The 26,316-nt window shown below is 45.2% G+C and overlaps 1 protein-coding gene across 2 annotated transcripts in view; it reads left to right on the forward strand.

Annotated features, from left to right (window-relative positions):
* LOC142817696 (suppressor of lurcher protein 1-like) overlaps positions 1-26,316 on the forward strand; it is a 219,706-nt gene that overhangs the window by 23,916 nt on the left and 169,474 nt on the right. Inside the window, exon 1 of one of the 2 annotated variants that reach the window (XM_075895049.1) lies at positions 10,799-11,245. The exons of the other annotated variant lie outside the window; for it this stretch is intronic. Within the exon in view, the coding sequence (XP_075751164.1) occupies positions 11,161-11,245 (85 nt within the window). The 5' untranslated portion in view covers positions 10,799-11,160. Of the gene's footprint in view, positions 1-10,798; positions 11,246-26,316 lie in introns of those variants that run through there. 2 annotated transcript variants of the gene reach the window in all.

Below are 26,316 nucleotides of genomic sequence, written 5' to 3' on the forward strand. Positions count from 1 at the left end.
TACGTGAAAGGGGTGGCGAAGAAAACGCTCTGTGGACCGTTGAGAAAACGCAAGGGTCTTAGCAAAATGTTGCGTCACTTTGTGTCTGTCGCAGAGAATGTTGATGGTGCACCAGCTGTGACGTTGAGCTGGAGATGGTGCATTTGACGTTGTTGCTGACTATAGTGATGGTGCCGATTTTGTGGGAAGTGGTGACCACTGGCTAAGCAGGGGTCGAAGGGGGTGGTGCTGATGATGATAACAAGACTGAGGTGGTGAGGGCTATGGTGGGGGGGGGGGGTGGTCATAGAGTTTCCTAAATATACACTATAGGGAGCTCTGGCCTTAGTGTCTATGGGAGCTGCAACGCACGGTGCTTCAGCGAGCATGGGAATGATGGGTTGTACATGGATTTGTCTAATCTTCGTACTTCTGGCCCCGTGTGTGTTCGTGTGGCTTAGATCTGTTTGCTCACGAAACAAAAATCAGCAAATGTGCAGCGGTTGCGCTTCACCATCTAATTCCTTTAGGCTGGCCATTTCAAATCCGGTCAGGAAGTTCAAGAGGGTTCATTCGCTCCTACGAAACAAAACCTAAACACACCAATAAATAAAGCCACAAGTGCCATTTGATCTGTTTCGAAATGAAGCTTAAGATACCACCAGATTTCACTATCTGAAGCTTTACTGGTATTATAAAAACTCTACTAATCAAATTCTGTCTCTGGCTTCAATGAAAACTGCTTGAACGTGTAATGCTCCTGCGTAATTGTTGGCTGGAATGTTCTAAATCACTTCATTACTGGGCCAGAACTCTGTATATTCTATATACACCACAATCAAGCGCTCCAAAAAGCTTATAATTTATTCATCTATTTTCAACTTACCTGCGGCTTGAGAACCACGCAAGAAATAAAACTTGAGCTCATCTTCAATAATATTTGTTTCTTTTATATATATATATATATATATATATATATATATATATATATATATATATAGAGAGAGAGAGAGAGAGAGAGAGCTTTATATATAGTTTTAAATATAGTATAGTCATATACTATATAATATACCGTACCATTTATTATAGTACAAGATATGATCGTGTAGTACAGTGTAGTAGAGTACGGGAGACTAGCATGGAACGTAGGTCCTTAGCAGGGAGACTTGACATAACTGAACTGCTCACGCAAGCGAACACCCGCAAGCTTACCGCGGCGAGTGCTTACACGTGCGTCACTCCCGTTCTTGATATTGGCACGTCATAGCGTCACCTAACGTGGCGTCACGTGACAACTCACTTGGTCTGAAGTTGTGCCGATCAGGGTGCAGAGTAAAAGCAGGTCAAGCGCAGAGAGCTTGTGATGCCCGCGATCCTGCATGTGGAGGAAAACCTGAGTAGGTGCAGAAAACTTTCGATTTAAGGCAAGGGAGGATCAATATCTTGTAATCATTGTTGGGGTTTAGCGTCCCCGCATTCTGATATGGTTATGAGGAACGCCACAGTGGAGTGCTCCGGAAATTTCGACCACCTGGTGTTCTTGCTGAAGGAAGAGCTGATTGCAATCCCGAACTCAACCGCCAAAGCCTGGCCATCCGCGAACAGGCCGCCAAGCTCGGCTCGACGGTCCGCGCTATCTTCCCATCTGGACCCAAATAAAGTTTTCATCACCATCACCTAAATCTAAGCACACGAGCCTCATGCATATTCATCTCCACCAAAAAAAAAAAAAAACGCCAGGCCTGTGCGGAAGGCGCAGCACAGTCACAGCGAAAGCTAGAAGAGCGGCCTCTCAGAGCCTTTTCTAAGCACTCATTGGGTAACGACTGCAAGAAAACTTGCTTGATGTTTACTATGACATTATTAACAAACCTTTTGCGTAGTGGGCCGGCATTCGCTGTGCTCTTCTTCGTCATTCATCTGAGAAGCGTAGTATCCGTCAAGCACTTGCAAGGAATTTTGTGCCAGTTGTTCACACAGTGGCTGACAACGATGAAGAAGTATGCCTGAAGTGGGTATGCGCCACAGTTAATAGGTGAAGAACAAAAAGTTTTTGTAATGTGTTGGAGCATTGGACGACCCACTCGTTACACTATTCGCATTGTGCGATGACTGGTTGTTCTTTCGCTGTTTTGAAACACTTCATAAATCGTATTAACGCGATTGCTTTCCCAACATTAAGCCCGTCTAAGGAAAGTTTACCAACAAGTCCCAAGCATACTGTGCAGACGCAAGAAATAATGTTTTGAAACGTGTTAAAAGAATGCTTGTAGTGCCAGGTGTCAAAACTTTTTTCTTTAAATTACATACTGGTACCTTACCAGTTAAAATGTGGTTACCGGATACGGGATTATTCGTCCTACGGAGCAGACATTACCACTTATGTAGTAAACCGGAAACAATTGAACACGTGTTTACAGATTACTGGAGCGGGGTCTTTTTCTGGGACATATTGAAGAGAACCTTGAAAAAAGAACTACCGCGCCCAGAGCATCTGTTTTCTCTCGGTTAAAAACGAGGCAGGCGTACCTCATGATCTAATAATGCTTATAGGCCTGCACAGTATATGGAAAACCCGATATGCCTTTGAACACACGGATGTAGAAGTGCCATCTGTGCACCAATATTTTTGCAAATCTGTGTGCCATTTTTTTAAGTGCTGAATGGCCAAGAGGGTGTACCAGACTGGATTGTGCGCATTGAGCCAGTGTTACGAATGCCAAAGTAATGATCAACAGTCAGCTAAGAGCTTACTGTACTTCCATTATTTTGTGGGTGTATATTGTGACGTACTTGTATTTTGACCAATATGTAAATATGTGGAAGGTGAAAAGTCTTGATATGTTAGACAATAAAGAAAAAAAACGGTGGGGCTCAGTTGTAGAAAACTGGGCTGACACCTAGCGGGCGCGGGTTCAAGCCACACTGTGTCATTAGTGCCAGGTTTTTTTTTTTCGTGCAATGTGATTACGGACACCGGCGGCGGTGGCGGGGGTGGCAGACAACCACGGCGCCGCGCGTGACCCGAGTCTGATATCAGAACAGCTTTCGCTGTAGAAATTCCATCGCGGCGGCCTGAATCCAACACCGCGATAAAGGATTAATTCATCGACTGAAAAGAAAAAAAAAGTGGCTTTCGCCTTCCAGCCATTTTAGGGCAACTTATAATAAATCCAGTGTGTGCGTGTGTGCGTGTCTGTCTGTGTTGTGTGTGCTTGCGTGAGTGTGTGTGTTTGTCTGCATTTACGTGTGCTTGTGTGCGTGTGTGTTTGTGAGTGAGTGTGCATGTGTTTTGCACTAGATAGCAATTTTCTATGTGTCGAAATGGAGCGACACATTCTGACTGCGGTCTTGCTGACCAAGGCCGGTATTCTGTACCGATGGCTTTTCTGATGGTAATGCCTTTTCATGCTTTTCGCGCTTGGTCATCGGTTAGAGCGACGATCCGAACGGCTTAGCAATGGGGTCGAGTGGCCGTCAGCGGTGGATGATAGGACTAACGTCAAACCTAGCGCAGCACATCGACCTGAAATGCTGACCCAATATATGAACGCAGCTGCAGTGCGGGAGGCGAGAAAAGAGCTGATGGAGATAATCAAGAGATGTCATCCAACCTAAATGTAACTGTACTCTATAACCAATACATGCTATATACGCAGCTATTTTTTTTTTCTAAAATAGAGCCGGGTTCGCAACAGACGATGCACAAGTCAGCCATAAGAACAAGAACTAGAACGAAATGTTAGGCGGGATTTCGGAGTTTGACGCAAGCCCATTGTGCAAAAAAAATTGTAGAAGAATCCGCTGGTGGTTGATACTTGGCTTGATACATACTTAGCTCGTGCAGTGCAAATAAACAAAGACATGAGGTGGACACGGGGGACAATATATATCGCTTTGCGTGTCTTAGCTTTGTCTTAGTTTCTTTGCGCTGCACGTTGTAAGTATAAATCAGGAAATGAACTGGATGAGAAGGCTGTCGAGAATTTCATTTGCGTTCGGGGAAAAAGAAACAATTTCGAAAGCGGGAGCTCGGAGAAAGGCGCACTTTCGGATAAGATATCTGCAATTTCGTTTGAAGCGGAACGCTAATAGATCCATATGCTTTCCGGTAAGTGTGATGGTACTTGCGTTTTCTGCGCGCCGCCACTTCTGCATAAAGGTTCAATAACTGCTAGAAACAGAGTGGGCGGTGGCGCTTGCATTATATTCTCACGCGCTAGGTTATTACGGGGAAACTTCTACTTTTCATCATTATTCCAACAACGAAACGATCCGCCGCGGCAAAGAAAAGATCCCGGATTGTGTGAGAGCTTTTTTTTATTTTTTTAGTCTCTCGCTTCTAAACGAGAGCTCTTCTTCGCGCCACGATAGATCGGGCACCTCCCGTGGCGGAAAAATAAACGAAATATGCGTCTAATAGGGCGAGTGATTAATTGTTCCAGAGTTCTCTCTGATGATCTGCTCGTATCGTGCTAATGCACTGCGGCGTCATTTGTAAGCGCGCCACTGTGCGAGCGTCCGAAATTGTTCGCTGCTCCACCAAGGCTCCATTAATGGCGAGCGACGTGTATAAAAGATGCGTACCCTACGGGGAGGAGGGCAGGGGAGATAATAAAACAAAACAACGTCAAATTGAGGAAAGCAGGGACAGGCGACTGATGTGTGTACGCATTCTTTTAATTGTTTCCCGATAATTGCTGTTCACCTCAACAGCAGTACTTCTGGCGGAAAAGCAAAACAACGCAGTTTTCGTTTTGTTTCGTTGCTTTTGGATGCAAAAAGAAAGAGACAACAAAAAGGTGGGCGCGAAATGACAAAATAACGCTGCCAAGAGAAAATTTGATTCGGTTGTTTGTGCCTCCAAGCACCGCTTTTCTGTGCGGGCTAATTTCCGGGAAGGAACACGTGCGCCCATAGAGCGTGATGCTTTTATGAATGAGAAACTGTAAAAGCTTGCCGCATGCTTGATGGTCTTGTATTCCACTCCAGGTGTTGAGTGAAAAATATGATGTACACGCGGATCCCACAAATGGAAATGAGCCGATACGCACACGGGCTTATACGCGAGTTATCTTTTTTTGTTGACATCATAAAGTAATTGTGCACGTGTACAACTACAGTTACTCTTTGTTTCCAGTGGTTAAATTGTTTCCTATACGACGTTATAAAAAAATTGGCCTCGTATCTGCATGTAATCTGCAAATGTCGTCGAAAGACGATAGTCTTGCGTGTCGAGAGAGTGAACAAGACATTTATTTGATGTTCTGCGCCAGAAAATCGCTGAATGGTATTCTGGAGGCGCTGCGTTAGAGTGCCTCGAGCGTGCAGCAAAGGCGAACAAGTGCATCGAGCACGTCACATGTGAGACACCAGCGCCATCTGGCAGTTGTCTTAGAAAACATAGCGCGTGGCTCTGAGACGGCTGCGCGCGCCCATCTCAGAGGTGATAAGGTGTAGAACGCAAGGCGACGGGTAGGTGCCACCACCGTTTCGTTTTAGCAAAGCGTTAGAAACACTCGCCTTTCCGTGCAAGCGTCGCATGGTCAGCGCAGCGGGATAAGCGCTACGGTCCTTAAAATTACTTATGTATGCCTTTTCTGGTAAGAGAGGCACATGCAGAATCTATACGTGTTGTTATGGCGCCCCAGACATGCGCAATAATTGCTTTTTGATTGACAATTGCACAAGCATGAACGCTCAACCTTGAGCAACATAGGTGGGTGCTGCGGATGGGGTTGGCTGTTTCAAGTACCCGATGCCGTTAAGAGTGGACAAATAGACAGACAGACAGACAGACAGACAGACAGACAGACAGACAGACAGACAGACAGACAGACAGACAGACAGACAGACAGACCAAAATTTTTGCGTCTAAGGTCCTCAAGAAAGACTATAGTCTTTGAAAAACGCCAGACCTGCGCGGTAGGCGCAGCACAGTCACAGCGAAAGATAGAAGAGCGGCCTTTCAGAGCTTTTTCTAAGCACTCATTGGGTAACTGCTGCAAGCACACTTGGTTTATGCCCACTACGGCACTAATAATAAATATTTTAGGGTAGTTGGCCGGCATTCGCTGTGCTATTTTTCGTCATTCTTCTGAGAAGCGTGGTATCCGCTAAGCTATTGCGACAAATTTTGTGCCGATTGTTCATGCAGTGGCTGACGACGATGAGGAATTATAGCTGAAGTGGGTATGCGCCACAGTTAAAAGCTGAACAAAAAACAAGCTTTTGTAATGGGTTGGAGCATTCGACGGCCCACTCGTTATGCTATTTGCATTGTGCGATGACTGGTTGTTCCTTCGCTATTTTGAAACGCTTTATAAGTCGTATTAACGCGATTGCTTTCCTGACATCAAGCCTGCCTAAGACAAGTTTCCCAACGAGTCACAAGCGCAGGCGTAGCTCAGCTTACAATTTTTTATGGTTTCAGCGATACTTTCCTTTTCTTTACAAAACACAGCTATATCATTTGCGCATGGCAGTACCCGTACTTCAGCTTATTGTAGTTTGTACCCTTCTATGTTACTACTTTTCATGACTTTTTGGCAAAACGACTCTATATAAATTGAAAATAGGAGGGAAGACAAAGGACAGCCTTCTCGTGCAGAACGTTTGACATTAATTCGTTTCCCAAGAACTTTGTTGATGATTAGATGAGTTTTACAGCCAGTATATGCCGTTTGAACTGTATCCCAAATTACGTTACCGACATTGACATAGTCTAACAAAAGAAAAAGAATATCGTGAGGTACTTGGTCAAATGCTTTTTCTAAATCTATCTTGATCATCGAGATGTGATCGTTTGTTTGGTAAACTGGAGCAAGTGCGCGGATTGCTGGCACGGCGAATGGCCTGTGAGTCCAGAATTGGTGGCTGGTATTTCCACAGACTAGTACTTCGGTACGATACCTAGGTGTGCCATTAGAATATCATTGTGGCAGTGAACCGTACTGGTGGCGTCGGGCCATGGAGCTATATACGAGAAAATGCTGAACAACTTAAAGGTTTCCAGCAATCAATTTTCGCTGCAGCGACCTTTTGTAACATATTTTTAGTCAGTAAACTCTGGTATGCATTGTTCAAGTATTCCATTGTTCACGTGCAAATGTACAGCAGCTTCATCGAATACTTGCTGTTTTCTTGTGGTGTTCTTCTTGGGAGCGAACAAGTAGAACTAACTTATTCAGATGGGTTCGCTCTGGTGGGTTTGGTCTGTGTCATTTGTACCTTCGTCAGTTAGTTATACAGTTCATGTTTTTCCAAAATAGTCGAGACCCATTCATACGTACTGTTATACAGCTTAGGCTTGGAAGACGGTTGCTAGAATTTGTCGCAGTATCTGGTCACAGGAAAGCAAGCATTAGAGGTTACCTAAAAGAAACTTTTTCAATGGAATGTCTCAGTACATTTTCGCGTGAAAGGTTATACAAAAATCTAGTAGAAACGGTTCTTCCTGTTCCCCTATATAGATCATTATACCGTGTAGGCCCAGGCCGGAATGCCTTAAGCCGTGTAAAAAAAAAATGGAGGTGTCACCTGGAGCGAAGTCCTTTTTCTTCAAATTGCACTCTGGATGAACATTGCTCGGGAAAACGTGGATGCAAGGAAAAGGCTTCTTTGTACCTTGGGCGATGATTGTCTTCTCTGCAAAACACCAGAAACAATTGAACATGTTTTCCTTGAATTCTGGGATCCAGTCTTTTTCTGGGATGTTCTCCAAAAGACTTTGAAAAAGGATCTGCCTGTTGATGCCCACGGCATCAGAGTTCTACCAGTATCAAATGAAGAAGGAATACCTTTCGACCTATAGTTATGTTACTGGGCCTGCACAGTATACGTAATCCAGAATGGCGGTGCGCCATGCTCATGTTAATGCACGTCCGGTTCGGCAATACCACTGTCAATCTGTCTGTTCATTCGTGGAATCACGAAAGGTTCAACAGGAAGTGTCCAAATGGCTTCATCAAGTGGAAAGCTTTCTACAGATGAAATAATTTAAACAAGCCTGTTAACTTTGACACGTTTTACTTCTTTTCTTTTGTTCATGTACGGTCCCCGCCATGGTGGTCTAGTGGCTAAGGTACTGGGCTGATGACCCGCAGGTCGCGGGATCGAATCCCGGCTGCGGCGGCTGCATTTCTGATTGACGCGGAAATGCTGTAGGCCCGTACGTGTGCTCAGATTTGGGTGCACGTTAACGAACCTCAGGTGGTCAAAATTTCCGGAGCCCTCCACTATGGCGTCTGTCATAATCATATAGTGGTTTTGGGATGTTAAATCCCTCATACCAATCAAACAAATTATTGTTCATGTTTGTCCTTTGTTTGATGTACATTTGCTGGTGAAAGTTGTATGTACACAGGCAATGTGGTTACGGACACCGGTGGCGGCAAACAACTACGGCGCTTCGCGAGATTCGAGTGCTGATCTCATAACAGCTTTCGCTGTAAAATATCGCTAACTCCATATTCCTATACTTAATCGGATATACGAAACATGTGCTGCCAATATATAACATATCAGTCTTTTTCTACAAGTACAACAGACATTTATAAGGCATCTAGTCTACACAACAACGCACCAACGCGCCACTTCAAAAAAGACCTCTCGAAAAAACAAGAACTAGACAGTGAAACATCTTGAACAGTAATACCCAGCCTTTCAATAGAAGTTAGAATGAAAGGTGAAAAGAAAATGGCGTCAGGTGAATGTACACATCAATGCTGCTGACACTTGCTCAATATTACTTTTCTACTTTATTTTTAATCTCTACACTTCGGCATTAGTTTGTGCCCTTCATTAGGGGACTACGTTCTGCGGAGCTTATACCAAGCAAAATCATTAAGGTCCCTTCTGATTATGCGAGCAGAGGTGAGCTCAAACAGTGGAATTGGTTGAAGAACAGTAAGTCTAGTGTAGAGCTGCTGTAGAAAATGACATCTTCAAGAATATACTCAAGGGTTCGGAAAAAACACGTGTACCGGCAGCTTACACGAGGGAGAAATGAACAATAAGACTTGGTTTATTCAAATTTGACAACATGGAAAGGCAGGCGGCTTTGAAGCCTGCTATCCAACTTCATAAAATAAAGACGAATCAATAAACAATAAAGAAAGAAAATGAAGAGAAAGAACCAGAGCAAGGAGTATATGCGCATACGATCACTATTTTTTGTCACCTTCAATTAAAAACGCCAGCCCATTTCGCTGTTCATTCGTGCGGGATTACGCTATATAGAAATGAACTTTCCAATTTTTGAACGAAATGAAGAGCTGTGCTTCTTAAGCTTCTCATTTGGGACAACACTTGAAGCAGCCAGTACAAAATCACTCTGCGACAAATTTAGACGGCCACTGCAAAGCACTAGCCGCTCCCAGGATGTGCAGAAGTTTAGGCGCAGCCTACTTGCCTCATATGTACGCCCCGTATGTTTCCAATGCCTGCTTTATAACTTCGCGTCTTTCAAACGCGACCCTCTCTTTAAGTCCTTTGGGGCATACTCGCCAATAAAGAAAGGACATTGTTATTTTATCTTCAGCACTAAGATCCCACTTTGCCATGAAAGGTAAAACTCACGCTAGAACCACTCACGGTTGCCGCTCTACGGGAGCTGAACTTACTGTGAACGAAAGGAGAATTATAGACCTTCTGCCGAGGCATTATTCGCTACGTAGCGGCTGACGTGAACTCCTTTTACAACATCGATGCTTGAATTCGTAACTTTGGTGATGGCGACTCCGCTACATCAAAACCACGCTGGCGAAACCGGCATGCGTGTTTCGGTCGCGCTCTTTTGTCTGCTGTTACCGATGTGCAGACAGAACCGGCGGGCATACCAAGTAAACGTGGATGGTTGGGGGATAAAGCAATGTGCGTGGCGGCGACTGGTGTGTGGCGCTGAAGGGAAGTCCAATCAGGATGCCTTGGCGACGAATCTCTGGTGGCCAGAGAAGCGAGGTTCCGTTGTCGTGTCTCTCGCGTGTTCCTAACCTCGCGTGCGCCTGATGTGACGAGCAGCACCTCCGAGAAGAAAAGGGGGTCGGCTTGAAGGAAACTTGGGGGCCGAGAGAAAGTGTGGGGCGGAGTTCTTGGGAACGTGCTCCGCTTGCCTAAGGGGCTGCACTGTTGCCTTCGCGGTAGCCTCCGTTACCCTTTTTCCTCCGCGCGAACTGCATCGCCGTTTCGTGATCTTTCATACTTGTTTCGTTCGTTCTAGCCTTCCCGCCGGATCGCCGAAGATAATCTCTTACCCCCACCACGAGCCAGTCGTGGCTATGCCGTTTCCTTCCTCCGATCTTCTCCTCGCGTTCTTTTTTTCCTCTCCAGCATCTCTTCGAGACATCGATCCACACGCGGTCTCCTCTACTCTCCCTCTAGCATCACTGTTCCCGCCTCCTCGCAGCCCGCAGCGCCCTCTGGCCCGCAAGCATTCGCGGGTGCGTGCCTGTGCGCGGCAAGATAGCGGTGGTTTTGATCGTGGCTGTCACGCTACATTGTGTTCTAACATTAGGTCGGACAGCCCGGAAGGGCCAAAACGGCTCCGACGGTCTGTTATTCGGGGCGACTGAATAACACAGCCGGACAATGAAAGAGCCGAGAAACCATTTAAAATTGGAATAAAGGTGGGCACTATTTTCTCGTCGCGGAGTATTCTGTGGGCGAGAGGGTCTAGGCGACCACCCTTCTCCGGCGGCGCATGCGCTCAGCGGTGGCGCTTAGGATGCAATGAGCGGAGAGATCCCGGTGCTCCGAGGAGGCGAGCGGGAAAGCATGCTTCGCGCTCCAGCTGGCAATGGTGGTCGGGTCCGGACTCACTGCTGCCGCATTCCGCCGAGAGAGCAGTAGCCGGTGAGGAGCACCGCAGACCTGTCCTCTCCTTCGAGGTCGCGACTCGTGGACGTAGGAGACAGTTCTTCGTCGTACCGCGTCATGAACGTCGCGTCGTCTGCTGGCACCACACATCGCACTCGCGCTTCGTCCATGCCGACGATCTCGCACTGAAGACAAGCAGCGTGCGCCAGTCGAACACTTCGCATGTGCCTGTCGTTACACGTGTTGTTTGACAACAGTTTTACACGCGGTGCTTTTCTTTTACTTTCTTTCTTTTTCACGTCTCTTGTGGCGCGTAACATCCACTGAGCTTCCACGCTGCTGACTGACATAAGTGACGTGACAACCATGTTTCGAAGCGGGGAGCACCTGTCCAGCGCGTTCTTCAGACTCGGCGCTACAATCCTGACTCTTCTACTGGGCGCTACACGCTGTAAGTCCACGCACGATACTGCATTCACACACCGCGTTTAGTTAGTTTTCGTTCACGCATTACCACTTTTCAAATCTATCTCGTCTATTCGCTGGTATGAGGGCCTTAATTCTGCGCGAAGCGTACCACGTGAAACGTGTCTCATTCGTACTCAGCCAGCATTCGAGTACACACGCATTGCGCTCTGTCCGCCGACTGCTGTAAACTTTCTGAATGATTGGAAGTGCCGCAGCCAGCACGTGCTATTCCATGCGGCAAGTCAGTCGTTTCACGTGTAACTTTCTCGCCGCTACGCTTCAACAGAAACGATAGCACCACATCCCGCATTATGTCGACTCCCATATTTTTTTTTTATTTTTATGATCACCACTTCTGTACAAATGCTTTCCCTCCAACAAGTGAGAGCGAGCTTAACATTCCGTTTAACCTTCTCTGAAACTTATCGTATCGTGAATACCACTACCACCATACATTTCGGGTCGGAGGATTACGTATCAAATTTTGCTGGTTTGAACTCGGGCTCTTCCTCGGTGCTGTCACTCTCCGCGATAGCCTTGTGATTATGGTTAGAGTGTACTAGAATAAGAGTGTACTAGAATAAGTGTTCTAGTACACTCTATTACGGTGCTTGAATTCCGACCCGAAAGTCGCGAAATCTAGTCCCAGCCACGACGGCCACATTTTGATTGAAGCAGAACGGTAGAGGTCCGTGTGCTTAGAATTAGGCGGACATTAAGGCACCCCAGGCGTATCTAAATTTTCGGAACCCTCCTCAACGGTGTCTCTAATAATCATATCGATGATATCATGGAGTTGGGGATGTAAAACTTCAACAATAATTATATTGACTTTCATGTGTGCCTTATCAAGCAAGAATCTAATGAATACTACCATGGTCATGCATTTGAAGGGCATAGCTTGCATGACTTTTACTGGTTCATGCTCATGAACTTCCTGCTTACTGTCACACCACTCTATTACACAAACTTTAGAGCACAGCGCAGGGACGACGCATGTAATCTATCCGTTTTTGAGGCTACAACTGCAGCTTTGTGCAACTCGTACGACAGTACTCAAAATTAAGCACAAGGAAATGCAGGGACGATAAGGAAACACACAGCGTGGGCCGTTCTCGTTCCTTTGTTTCTTTGCGCTAAATTTTGTTTCTACTGTCTTACCAACAACGCCGTATTCCTTCCCTCGTACGACAGGTTCAGCGCGAAAGGCTGTTTTGTTCGCTTGAGCTTCACAACGCAGACAATATGCCTTGACAGCCGCACTGTTGTGAGCCTGGTACAATAACTGTTTTCCGTGAAACATCGGGTCTGACGTTAGCCCAAAAAAAATAAAACAAATTTACTCGCAAGCGAACATTTTACGCAATTTCTGTATGCTAGCGACAAGCGACCATTCGCTGTCGCTGAACACTGGCGAACGAAAAAAAAATAGTGGGTTCGTTCTACCTCCTTGTCTGATTCGAAGAAGAGCCTCGCAAAATAGAGGAATGTTTTCACAGCTCGCGGAGCATCACGGAGACGCGCGAACCTCAGAGAAGCTAAGTAGTGGTTCCGCGGTAATTGAGTTTTCCAGGGTACTGCGTCGAAACGCGTTGCGAGAACACTGCCTGTTTTGCATACTGGAAAGGATCGCAGCTGGAATGCTTGAATGCCCGACCCTGATGGCGTTCAGGGGGGAGAACTATTTCCTTAAGTCGCGCGGGAACAAGTTGAAAGCTCCAAATACAACAAGACGAAAGCAGCGAAAGGCATTTTACGCTTGCGCGGCTTAAGTGCACGACTTTGTCCCCGTAAACTCCCGCTCATTCGTGAACTGTTAAATTCGCACAGTCCATTTATTTTTGTCATTTACTTTTTTCTAGCGAGCTCCTGTGGAGTTTCATGAGTACATGGTCCATCTAAGCCATCCAAAGAGAACCAAAATGTGTTTACGGCGCAATCGGAATCGACAGGGAGACCATCGAGGTGGTGTAAACATCAGCGCGTAGTTTACTGTATTTAATCGCTCACAGGCTACCGTCAACTTGGCTTTTCTTAATCAAAAGCTTGCAGGATCCCACTGTGATCGAACAGAGCGAGACCTCAGCCATTAGCTCCTTAATTTGCCCCGAGAAAATGAACTAAAAGTACGATGAAAATTTTGGATGATGATGATGATGAAAAACATTTATTATAAAAGAGAGAGGTACGGGTATGACCCCGCTACATGGTCGGCGTCCTTAGTCCGGGACACCGCATGACGAGGCCCCTACTCGCGCCCGTCTCACCAGAGCCCGTTGAGACTCTAGTGATGAGGAGTACGCTCGAGCTTTGCCTCTTGGAGTAGAACGTGATAGCGTAATCAGGCCCCGAGTACATCGTCTTAACTGTTGCCCTGTCTTTTTTTTTTGTCATGCCTATACGCATGTCTGGTACCAAAAATTATGTTTCTCCTTTCAATCGACTTCAAGATGGCCATAAATTGAGTTTGTGGACATGCCGTTATTCCCAAAAAATAAGCTAAAGATGTAAAATAAACGAGAAAGAATAACTTGCACGCCATGTGTGTTTTCTTTCGTGCCCAGTTACTTTCACGTTATGTCATATAGTGATAAAAATAAGTTAAAGCATGCACTTTATTATGAAAAAAAACCAATGAGTAGTAGTGTTGTGGTAAGGCGATTTATGCAGCTTAGTAATACAGCGACCTCCGGTAGCTACTCACAAAGGCTTTTCTTACTCACAGTTTGCCGTTAGCAGTGTGGCAGCTTGGGCTTGTTGGTATGGCATGGCGACAGTTATAGCGCGAGAACAAAACGACGACAAAGAGTATAGCGAGTCCTTCGTGTCCTTCTTGTTTCTGTGTCGTCGTTTTGTTCTCGCGCTATAACTATCATCTTGCCGTTAGCGTTAGCGATTCGCCTCCTCGTTAGTGCTTTTCATTTCCCGCACATCATCAGTGGTAATCTGTGCTAGAGGCAGGACAAGTCCGCCAATTTTAACAGATATACACGTTTGCCTGAATACTCTACAGCATGCGTATGGGTTCGATTATATGTCGGTCCGCAGGCACAGAATTGAAAGAAAACCAGGAGTAAATAAGTCACTTTCTACTTTTACAGCTACTTAGCTTTAATGACTTGACTTAACGCCATGTTTGTAAATCCTAAAAGCCTGTGCCACTGTCTTCATTTTTTTTACCTCCTGAGGTCTGATGTATTAGGAAAAATACCAAGGAAAAAACAAGTATACCACCAAAATTAAATTTCAGCGCTGAACGGGTTGAACTGATGCATCTGGTTGTCTGAATACTTTCATGGCTATGTACAACAGTTTAGGTTATAGAATGAAGGCTGAGGTTTTTTATTTGAAACCACTATATCATTCTAGAGCGCGTTGTTGTAGGGGCATTTAGTTGGTTAACTTCGACTACGTGAGGTTCTCTAATGTGTACTTACATCTAAAAAGGTGAATTTAATTAAAGAAGTACTTTTTTGCAAGCTTGTTGGTTAATTTTGAACTTGTAAATGTACTGCGCTATTAACACAACCCCCAGAAACTATTGTAAAAAAAAAAGGACTAGCAGTGCTGTGTAACTTGTCAATGGCTCGCTTTTAATTGCAGTCTCAACGAAAACCAACAAACAGTTGATAAATGCGAAAGAAGGTATCAGATACGTTTTTTTTCGGTCTTTCGGCTCAACTATAGTAATCGTGGTATAAATGTGAACAAGTTAAAGTGCACGAAAAGACAACTTGCCAAGAAATCGAGTGGTGTCACTGGCTACCACTGTCTCCTTGACGTGCACACATAGCCAATAAGGTGCTCGGGAAGACGACTGCATGCCGCTGTAGCTTAGTAATGGAAGATCTTGTTCGTGCTTGTTGCCTGGGTGTGTGCGTGCGGGAGTGAGTTTACCGCGTGTTCGCGCTCTAATTACATTTTAACAACGGTAGAGCCTCGATAACGTTATACAAAAGTAGCGGGTTCAGTCCTATATACCGGTGTCAAGCTGTCTTTTTGTGCGCTTATTTTCGTCGCGTATATATCGGAATTACGGCAAAACAGTTCAAATTACCACAAACAACTCGCCATGTACATTTCCCGATTCATTTTTGGTTGGTTCTTATTGAGGATCTGCCCTTAGGCATGGACCTACGAGCCTTATGCATGAAGATGGATGGTCACGAAAAATAAAACCCTTGGTAGCCCGCGCTCTATCCTGTCGCGTCCCTGCTTATCCTGCGCCTTTCGGTGATGCGGCCCGCTCGTATATTTACAAGTTGTTTTTTTTTACTTTTTCTCTTCCCTAACCCCTCAGTGTAGCGCAATCAACGGGATGTCTTTCCCGTTAACCTCCCTACCTTCTCCCTTTGTCTGCTTCCTTCCTCCTTCATTTCGACTCAATCGAATTGCGGCCGCTGTCGCCGGTAGTGAAGCCCGCCTCCTCGACAACTGCAGCGCTGCACCTTAAATCCTACACTGCTACGATTGGTGGCTTTCATTGTACATAAGGACCGCAAACCTGTTATACACTGGCTTTCGACTATAGCAAGAAGGCGCTTTCAACAGGTGGACCGACCATGAGTGCAAAAATAACCGGGAATAAGCTTAAAAACAGTACCAACGTTCACATAACCACTCTCTTTGGCCTCCGTTCTCCTGCTTTTGACACGCTGCTTAACAATAGCTTCCACAAAAGTCACAACTTTGCCGCAAAGGCGAAGCAATGAACGCGATAGCAACAAATTGGAAGGTCATGCGCAGAATGGCAAGCATATTGAAACGCGCCCCTTGTTTCTCACACAAAAATAACGCAGGAAACGTACTCACAGGTACAGATGAACGCTAATAAGCGTCTAATTTGTTACTTCGCTGTGTCTAAAAAGCGCGCTCTTTTTGCGAACGGAGATTGTGCATGATTGCAGTGACCTTTGTTCGCCCGGTAACTACAACAGAATCGTTCCGGTGAAATTTTAAGGACAGCCAAGACAATTTTTTTCTTTCTTGAGTTTTCATATATATAAATACGTATACATATACGGTGCATAACATCGACGTCCACGTCGACGCCGGTGTCGAAATCCAGCCGAGAATGCCCATAGAATTGCTATCGCAATAAAAAAATAGGATTCCGAACCTATTAGCACACATGTACGGCCAGGCAGTTTCTGTTTTGTCATAATTGCATTAACAGTATAGTAATAGCGAGAAAGAAGGGGCCGACAAATTACTTGTAACAGACGTTGGCTGGAAGTCATGCTTAGTTCTCCTTGATCCCTTGTTGTTATAGTGTTTCTCCGACGTAGCTTATGTATTCATGAAATACCAACTATCCCGGTTATACACTTGTATCGCAGTACGTTTATTATTACTGCTGATACTGAAAACCTATTCCGCGCAGTAAACGCCCATTCACGCGCATGTTGCCGAAAACAATTTTCGTTAACCTCACATAGTTATGGTAGCTAATAAACATTTTTTTCTAATGACATTTCTAAATATAGAATACATATACAGAGGTCTCATTTCATCGTCACCGATTTCTCTAGACATGCATGCATACGGGCCCGGGGATCGCAATGTGCACGCAAGCCCGCATTCATTAACCGGTGGAAGGCGGTTGCATCGTAATTTTGGTCATTTACTGATGAGTTTACTTGCGTCCCGCATCGGCAGGAAAAATTAACAAAAATGACAAAAAACGGTGGCAACTTTTTTGCAAAACCCAGCGCTCAAAAAGTCCACTGCAATGATTTGTTAATTAACAAATTTTTGTCATAGGAGCGAGGTATGTGTGAAAACATAGGCTAAGGCTTCTCGTTACTAGTCCGAACAGCTTCCTTCAATCCATCCTTTTTCCTTCTCTTGTCTTTCTTTTCCGCTTTCCCGTTTTGCCAGCGTAGGATAGCCAACCGGAGAAGCTACTCAGGGCGCTTTTACCATTGCCAATAAGGTGACGTTGGGGGCTAGTTGGTACGTCTTCACGCTTCTGATGCGCTTCAGAGTAAGGAAATAAAAAAACAGAGACGACCCAGTGTGATGCGCATCAATCTGCGTTGTCTCTCGTTTTTTATATCTTGCTGTGCATCACAAGCATGTTGGTCATTGTCGTTCCTTACGTGGCCTGCGTTTGTGCAACTAAGTGACCCAGTAATGATATGGAGGCATCTCTACATAGAGAATAGCTTACGAATATAGGCTTAAGTGAACTTACACCTGCGAATGCAATGAACATACTCTAGGGAGATCACTGTCTGTTAGAGTGCACGCCTGAAAGAAATATGTAGTTTGAGCTACAAAGAAAAACGCACCCCTGGCTGTTCAAGAAATCTCTGCTATTAAAAGTTGAAAAAAGAAAGAAACTCTGTTGATGATAATGCCCAATATATGAGGACGGGGACAAGGAGTAAGAAGAGGAAAGCAGAAAACAACAAGCATAAATGTCAACCAGACGCGCGGCTGGTTCACTACCCTACTAGATGAGAGGGGGGAGAAATTAGAGAAATAAAAGCATGAAAGAAGATGGAAGGAGACGCTATGAAGGCGGACATGTGGCCATGACAATTCCACGCCTACAAGTCATCGCTTAGCCCAGACAAATTTAAAGACAGTGCACGTCCAGATAGGTGCACGTACAAGAACCCCAGGTGGCGGAAATTTCCGGAGCCCCTCACTTGCGGCATCTCTCGTAATCATATGGTGGTTTGGGGACGTTAAACTCCAGATATTATTATTATTATCTATCGCTCTCTTTTCGTCCTAATGAGATCGCATTTGTGTCATGAACGCACGTGCGCTTGATGTTTTGTGCGTTCGCAGAAAGACGGACGCCTGGTCTGCTGACGTAAACGACGCGGCAAAAATATCGGTTAAAGAAAGCTAAAGAAAATAGCACAAAGTTGTCTGACGCATGGCCCACTTTTAAGAGTAATGAGTTGTTGACAATTCTTATCGTGCTTCATTACGAGGCCGGATGCGTCAAGGTCGCGCGCTCGGTGCCACTCAGTCCACTTCCAGTTTGGCGTCGCAAGTCTTCAATTACGGCGTAGTTTTCTGCGGACGAATTGTGCCTATTTCGGTGCCTCTACATGTACGCTTGTTTCGTGCTGTAAGACGTTTCTTTAAACGCGAACTCTGGGTTACTATAGGAGCAGTGGGTCAACACAACACACGTGAGGCCCTCGATGGCTGTAATGAGAGGCAATTACAACAAGTACAAAGTAAAACACAATGAGGAGCTGACGAAAGCAGTCTGAATACAAATGATTTCACTGCAAGAGAAGTCGGCTTTGTATGGTTGATGCAAAAGTGAACGAGAGAGAGAAAGGAGAAATATAGGAAAGGTAGGGATGTTAAACTGCGTCCAGTTTGCTACCCGACACATGGGGAGGGGAAAGAAGGAATAAAAGAGGGAGAGAATGAGATACACATTGCATACCACGCACACAGTCCAGGTTTATTGTATCGCATAAGGCGCCTCCGTTCACGAGGCATTACCCGCGAGAGAAATGTTTGGGTTTCCGGTAAGGGCAAACTTTGCTCCCTCGTAAGTTTGGCATTGTAAGCTTAACATTGATTCCGTGTCGTGTAGCATTAGTCGTATTACATTATGATGCTATCACTAAACTGAATAAGCTACCATTCGGCTAATAGGCTTACCTTGTGGAAGGTGCCCCCCTTTGTTGGTTCGAATAATGCTGTCCTTTGTTCCTTGAGCTCGAAAGATCGCACAGTGATCACAATGGTCTTCGCTCAGACTCATGGACAAGGTGGATTCATATGCGCTTGTATGTACGGAGGACCATCACATCACCGAAACATTGGAACAATGAGGGCTGCATGAGGCATATGCAAGGAGGGCTCGCTCTGTTGTTTTACATGGAGAGCTATCAGGGCGCACTATGTATATTTACGGAATGTTCATAAGAACAAAAGATTTTTTTACAGCACTGAACTTGCACGTACAGTGGAAGTAACTTCGCGTGCAGCAGGTGCTCTGGCGTAGCCGAGAGGTGAGAGTTCACACTTCGCCTTTGCGTGCGTATATACACGCACACATACAAACACACGCACGAACATACATTAAGTATGGTCAAAAATTCCTCCCTGAATAATTTGCTGGCTGTGCCCCTGCATATACGCACCCCTTTTTTGTAACATTGTTGCCTTGTTTTTGTCTCAAACTTAACTAAGAAGTGTGAGCGTGTGAGAGAGAGAGGGGGGGAAGGCAGGGGTGTTAACTAGACACCCACACAGTCAGAAGTAGTTTCCTACATTCTCGCGCAGATGGCGAGACATAGGAAACAGGGCGATCAAAAAAAAGTTTCGTGGCTCTAAGTCCATTGTTGAATTTAGTAGGGCTGGAGTTCTTTCGCTTGCATAATGTAACAGTATGTGCCACTCTATTGCGACGCTGTCACATTTTTTTTTTCGGCAATGTGGGCACCGAGGCTGATATTAAGGCGGTGGCGGCCTCGGCCTTGTCAGAAAAGAAATTTTCGATACGCTACATTAGGAAACGCGCGGTATGAAATGCATAGCAGTAGGATCGGTAAAGTCAACTTTGATTGAATTTTCTCCGTGCAAGTGAAAGTTACGAAAAACAGATTATGAAAGGCGCAGGCGTGTAATGGCTGAAGGGAAAGAAAGTGTAGTTAATAAATGAAGCACCGCCACAAACGAAACAAAAAAATAAAACAGTGTTGAAAGAAATTGAAAATGAAGTCGTGTGGTATTAGGCGGCTGCAGTCTACAAAGCTTCGGCCAGCAAGACGAAAACTTAACGTAAGGAACGAAGGTAACCAATAAGAAAGCAGGATACTTGCAGAAAAACCACTATAGGGAAAGCAATTGTGCATTCTATGTCAGGAATCATATCATACGAGCCAATCCAGTTACAGCTAAAAGAATATCATTGGAACGAAAGACTTCAGAAAACTTAAAGCAGCGGGTAGCTTGTTTAATGATAATTTCTTCTCGCTCTGCTTGTCCATGTGAAGTCCACACTTTTTATTGCGATTGCCCATTTTTTTCCTACATCTGCAGGCAACTTGTTATAAGTTTAAGGTTGAAGGAAGCAGACTAAAATAGCAAAAGAAACTGACATATAAAAATAAAAGCAGGAAAGGAAAGACAAAAAGAAACGATGAAAACGTAGGGTTGTAGGCGATACTTTCCTTCCTTCCCTAACACGGGGACGCCATATTGTTTAGCAACTGGCCATTCTCCCCGTCTTTCCATCTGTTGATCTCCCTCCCTCTCATTACTTGTGTCAAATTTAATAAGTCGTCATGGGACTGCACAAACCTTGCCACTCACGGTTATGGTGTAACCGCGCTGCTTGACACCGCTAAAACGATTCTACGCCTAATTGGTAACTTTAGGACAGTACGATTGCAAAGCGCGCCGATATGTAGCACATCGCTTGGTATATGCGCGTCAAGCTTAGTGGTAAACGCAATTCAATGTGTTCGGTGAAGTGCACTGGCGATCTACCGGCGTATATTTTTCTCAGCCCGCTGTAGGATAAACGCTTGGTAGAAGTTAGCCTCTCTTGCATACTTTTAGAATATTTCGCAGGCTGGAAGCGAAAGAAGAGTAGAACTCAAGGGAGTGACATTTTCCACAATGGTCGAAGTACAGCTAAGCTGTTCTAGTGCAAAATGAAATGCTTATATAATAATGAGCGAATTCAGGAGAAAAGAATGGAATAATAAAAACAATGAAGTGAAAGCTCCACGCAGCCCGGGCTTATCAATCTCCGATATTATAATTAAAGTGTCGACATTCACTCTTACGTTACGTAACGATGACGGGTTTGGCTATGGCTCGTTATTACAGTGCAATTTCAAGAGTATTTTTTTTTCAACTTGTAATGACAGAGTATGTGCGATCCTGGCCACTTCTCATGCTCTATTGCCTGTGCCGTCTGTAGCATAGCATACTGCTTGTTCCTCAATTAAAAGGATAGTGGAGGTCGGGAGTTACATGCATGAGCATGTAACATAGTCATGCGAAAAAAAATTAGCGTAAGCGATGCAAGAGGGAAGAAAGAAGGAGCATCAAAAGCTGCAACGCATTTTCATAATACAGCGCCGTCATATCGTATAAAAAAGCCTAAAGATATGCTTTCACACTTTCCACTATAGTTGAGCGACCCAGATTTTTTTTTTCCCCCGCTTCTCGTAATCGCGCAGCGTCCCAAGTGCATCCCCCCAAAGTCGCATCGTGAGAGAAATCCAAACACTTTCGAAGGCGTCTCCTCAATAGCTGGAGTGAAGCTCGCAATCCGTCGCGCCAATCTCGGCAAAACAATCGAGCAGATCTTGATCCCCCCCCCCCCCCCCCCATCCTTCCCTACGTGCCCCGCGCAGTGCGCGTGCACTCTCGCTAGTCGCCGCTCCGTAGTGCCAGACGCAGCTGTCGATGATGGCCTCTCGAAGCGGCGTTAGATCCAAATCCATCACGGTCGCAGCCGCCCGCCTATGTAGTCGATTGGCCGAAGCAACCAGCGAGCAGCCAGCGGAGCGGAAAGCTGCGATGCCGGCTGAGTCCTCGCAATTTGCGACACCGTTTTCCCCCCACTCCCCCGTGTCCCAGTCGTGTGCTTCGGGGCGGGTCCAGAGATGACGGCCGAGTCTGGCTCCATCGGCGCTGCCCGGCATAACACCCGCTTCCCTCGAAACTTCGTCGCCGCTGGCGTTGACTCTGGTTTCCTTCGGACGTGTCTCACTCTTTGTTCTTGCCTTTCTCTCTCTCTTGTTATTCTCGTCTCGTCTTTCATCTCCTTGCGAGCTTTGAGAGTGCGATGACGTATGGTCTGTCGCGCGATAACGGTGCAGCGGGGTGGGATAGCCCGGAGTTCGGCGTTACTTAAACGGCGTCGAATCTTGGCGCAACTGAGGCTTTGATTGGTTGGAAGGGTGCGTGATAAACTGTCGACTCGACTTGTTGGTTGGAGACCTTGGTGCGGCTTGTTGGAAACCTGTTGGAAACCTCTTTGCGAGCTCATGGTGTCAACAGTCGTACGACTGTTCGGGCGTCGTGTGCTTCTGGCAGTCATAATATTACTTATTAGAGGTTACCCAAATGCTTCTTTCTTCTTTTCTTTCTTTCTTTCCTTCTTTCTTTTTTCTCTTGTTTCTTTTTTTTCTCTCCATCTCTCGTTCTTCTTTCTTTATCTTCTTTCCTTTCTCTTTTTCCTTCTTTCTTTCTTTGCTTGTTTCGCTCGTGCTTTAATGCAGTGGTTGTCATGGTGACCAAGCCAAGTTCAAAGCTGTCGAGCACTCTTCGAGAAAGCGAGTCCTTATGCAGTGACGTCCAAAGAGACGTGTATGTCATCGGTCATCGTCGGTCAATTGCAATGACGCCGTGACGTGGTCCGAAATGAGAGACGAATGTCGCTGTTGTTGCGCTGGTCATTCTTCACTTTCAGTGGCACTGTACATTTCGTTTTTCACTCTTTCATCGTCCCTGCCAAACGGTTAGTATGTTGTTGCGGTTAGCCTGCTATATCGTTTAAGGTTTATCTCGCTATTGTCCCTTCAGATCGAAAAAAAAAAGTGATACAATTTACCTTCCCTAAGGTCTAAGCGCGCGAAAACCTTTGTTAATAGCGCGGTTCGAATAAGTACTTCGCATTCACGCATACTTCTGCACTGCGTTAAATATGCGTAATCGCTTACTTTCACGCCTAACTAATGAATGGCCAAACAGTGCCAAAAACTGCTACACGGGGTGTTTTAGACTTCATCAGAAGCACCGGACTAGATACTAGGCTCTAAGGCGCTATGCTAAGTGGCTACTGTACATACGCACCACCCATTCCTGTCCCCATCATCATCCTTCATCCTTTTTTCTTCCCCCCTTCTCTTATCCCCCGTGTAGAATAGCAGGCTAGAGCGAACTAGCTCACGCCGACCTCTCTGCCTTCTAATAAATTCTCTCTCTTTCTCCCTCTTTCTCTCACTAAGTTTTTTTCCTCTAATTCATCTGTGTTAGCATTGTCTTGGCCTTTCTCGTTCTGTTTCTTTTTGTGTTTTCCTTCTTTTTGTTTTTTCTTCTGCCTTAGCGCGTCCTGGGTTGGGGTAATCTGCTTATTTGTTTTTGAGTAAATGAGCATTCAAGACGTTACTACTGTGTTTAGGTTGCCTGCACTAACCTACCTTATTTGCGCAAACGTCCAACGACTAAAACGAGGTTCTTCTAACTAGAGAGAGGTGCACGGAAAAAAAAACAAGACGGTTTGAAGTGATTAGAAGTTTTAAACAGGGAATGTCACCGAAGCCGACGTTCCGCAAAGTGCACTTGCATTCGTCGCTGCTTTTACGAAGTCGACTTCTCGAAACGTCTACTCCGGAGACCTTCCTTGTTAAGTGATTTCTCAACGGCAAAGTCAGCACCATGAAGATCTTCGTGGAAATAACGTCAATCTTTCTCAGAATATGCACAGCGCGCCGAACACAAGAAAAACCATGAGCGATTTAACTTCAAGTTTTCAGATCATTAGCTAAAGCCCGTACCACGCTCAGTTGCCTCGTGTAATTCTTATCTGCTTGCCTTTCTTTTTCTTTTTTGTGCAGTTTTTTTTGTGTGTCATCGAATGCCCGAGCCATGAACTGTTCACGAAATAATAATCAACATGCGTATAACATCCAGCGGCATAACTTCTCTTCAAGAAACGTTGTGCTTCAGAACTGGAGACGACTTCGAAACGTTCCAAATGGCAGACTTTCTAATCACGCACGAAGCCTACGTAAAGATTTTGGTGATTGCGCCAGAACTTCTGAACTGTTTTTTTTTTTTCAATGCAGGCTCCTTTCAGCGTAACCTTACTTTTTTTGTACTTTGATTTACGAAAATTTCAAAAGGGGTAGTATCCGCTGAAGTAGCCGTTCGCTCTTAATTTATTGCCGTACATGAGGCAATCGCGGCAATTTTGGGAACGCAAACTGCGGCAGTCTTCGTCCATAACCATGCCAGTAAATTGAGCAGCTGTTAGGTCGGGTGCAGCTTGTCCAAGTTTCTGTTTTTTTTTTTTTTTTTGCTCATTAGCAGACTGTGGTTGCGCGCCAGAGTTTGCTAAGAGAGGTGTCAGTTGTAAAGATGCAGAGAAGACTCGCTGAGACTCGAGTGACGCAAGAACCCAAGCAATCAAACACCCGGAGTTAAGAATTCAGCGTAGAAACAGCGGATCCACGACTATGGTTCGTTCCAGGGAGTTACAAATTGAATCTCTGCTTTTGTTCACTCGCATGTATTCGCGATATGTCCATTAGCTTTCGCTGCTGCTGCTGCGGATATTTGTGGGGTCAATACTTTGGGCAGACTAGAAAAGCGAGTGAGCGAGCGAGATTACTCTCTGAATAAACCGACAGTGCAGTATATTTCTAATACGCATATGTATACAGCAGCGAGAAAGAATGGCACGTATTCAACAGCAACTGTACGAGGGGAAATGGAAGGTTTAGAAGAAGACTGAAATTCATGTCTTATCTAACGACCCGTCAGCATGTGTAGCATACATTCAAGCAATAATTATCTGTGACAACGCTGATGAAGACTGTCGTTACGTCAGACGGTATGAGCAAATGTGTATCGGTTTGTTAGTTTCGCCGCGCATTTCATTTACGCAGTTTCATAATCTCCGCTGCCAGCATGATTAAAACGATACGTGATGAAACTCCACCTGTATAATGTATAAAACTCTGTGTCCAACAAAAACAAAAGAGCTCTGAAATTTAGACGTCTTTCCTCCGCCTGTGTACTTCAACAATAGGAAAATGTAGTTACGCCCAGTATTACACATACCTTTAGATTAAGATAGCAAATAATAAATAAATTCCCGGATATGTTAGCCAGGCTTATCACCTCGCTTGCTGCTCGAGGTGTCGGGTGGGGACTTCTTGAAACAGCAGTGAGCACTACGTGACTAATGGGGCTCTTGTACAATGCTTTGCCACAAACACGCGAAGGTATTATCTTGTGACATCAGAATGGCTCAAACCCCAGTTTGCGCGACTGTGATAGCGTGGGAACAATGTGTCCTCGCGGCGCTGTGTGGTGACAATCACTCGTAATCCCTCTAATTAGTCGCCTTGAGCACGCACAGGTGAATGTATAGTAACCATAGTAGAGTTTAGTCCTGGGAAGTCGCTGTAAATAAAGGCGATAAACGCACGGCTGAAATTCCTAAAAGCACGCTTAACCTGCCCGTGCCAACGGGGGAAGAGCGTTTCAGTGCGCTAGTCGCGTCTTTCTGGACCATATATAGTGAAGTTTCACTAACCAACCACAACAAGCCGGTATAGACCTATAGTGGAGTATTGACTGAGGAGGACTGTGACTTTGAGTGTGTATGGGCTTAATATCTTTCTCTTTCCCTCCACTCTCTCTTTATATCTTTGTATAAATCTCACTTTCAAACTCACCTATTCGTTTCTATGGTGTAAGGTAAGAAAGTCGTTCGCCTCGGTGGTGCAGTGGTTACAATGCTCGATTGCTGAATACCAGCCGTGGCGGTCACATTTAGATTGAGACGAAGTGCCAGAGAAAAGCCCGTGTACTAGTATTCAGACTCACGTTAAACAACACCAGGCGGTCAAAATTGCCGCAACCTTGCGCTGCTTCATCTCTCATAATCATATTGGGGTTCTAGGACGCAAAACCTTAGTTATTTTTATATTATGGTAGCATACATTTTATTCTATAATGGCTAGCTTTTCTCTCTTTTTTTTCTTCTTTAAAACTTTATTGTTTGCCCTGTACATAACGCGAATGCGTCATCCTGGCTATTTTCATGACTGAGCAGGGAGGACGAGACTCCCGGCCTTGTCGTGAGCGTACTGGACAGCCAGGATTTAATTGTCGTAAGCTGGTGATCTGATGAGCCTTTCGAAACGTTCACGCGTAATACCGGGCCCCGGTAAACCGCAGTTTCGAAGAATATGGTCTAATGTGCGTGCATTTTCGTCGCAGCCTTTGCATATAATTTCTATTCTGCAACTTACCACTCTCTGATTTGAGCCGGTGAATAGTACGATTTTGTTTGTAGTCGTCAAAGTGTAACGGCGT

This window comes from Rhipicephalus microplus, chromosome 5 (assembly GCF_043290135.1).
Source record: "Rhipicephalus microplus isolate Deutch F79 chromosome 5, USDA_Rmic, whole genome shotgun sequence".
NCBI classification, from domain to species: Eukaryota; Metazoa; Arthropoda; class Arachnida; order Ixodida; family Ixodidae; genus Rhipicephalus; species Rhipicephalus microplus.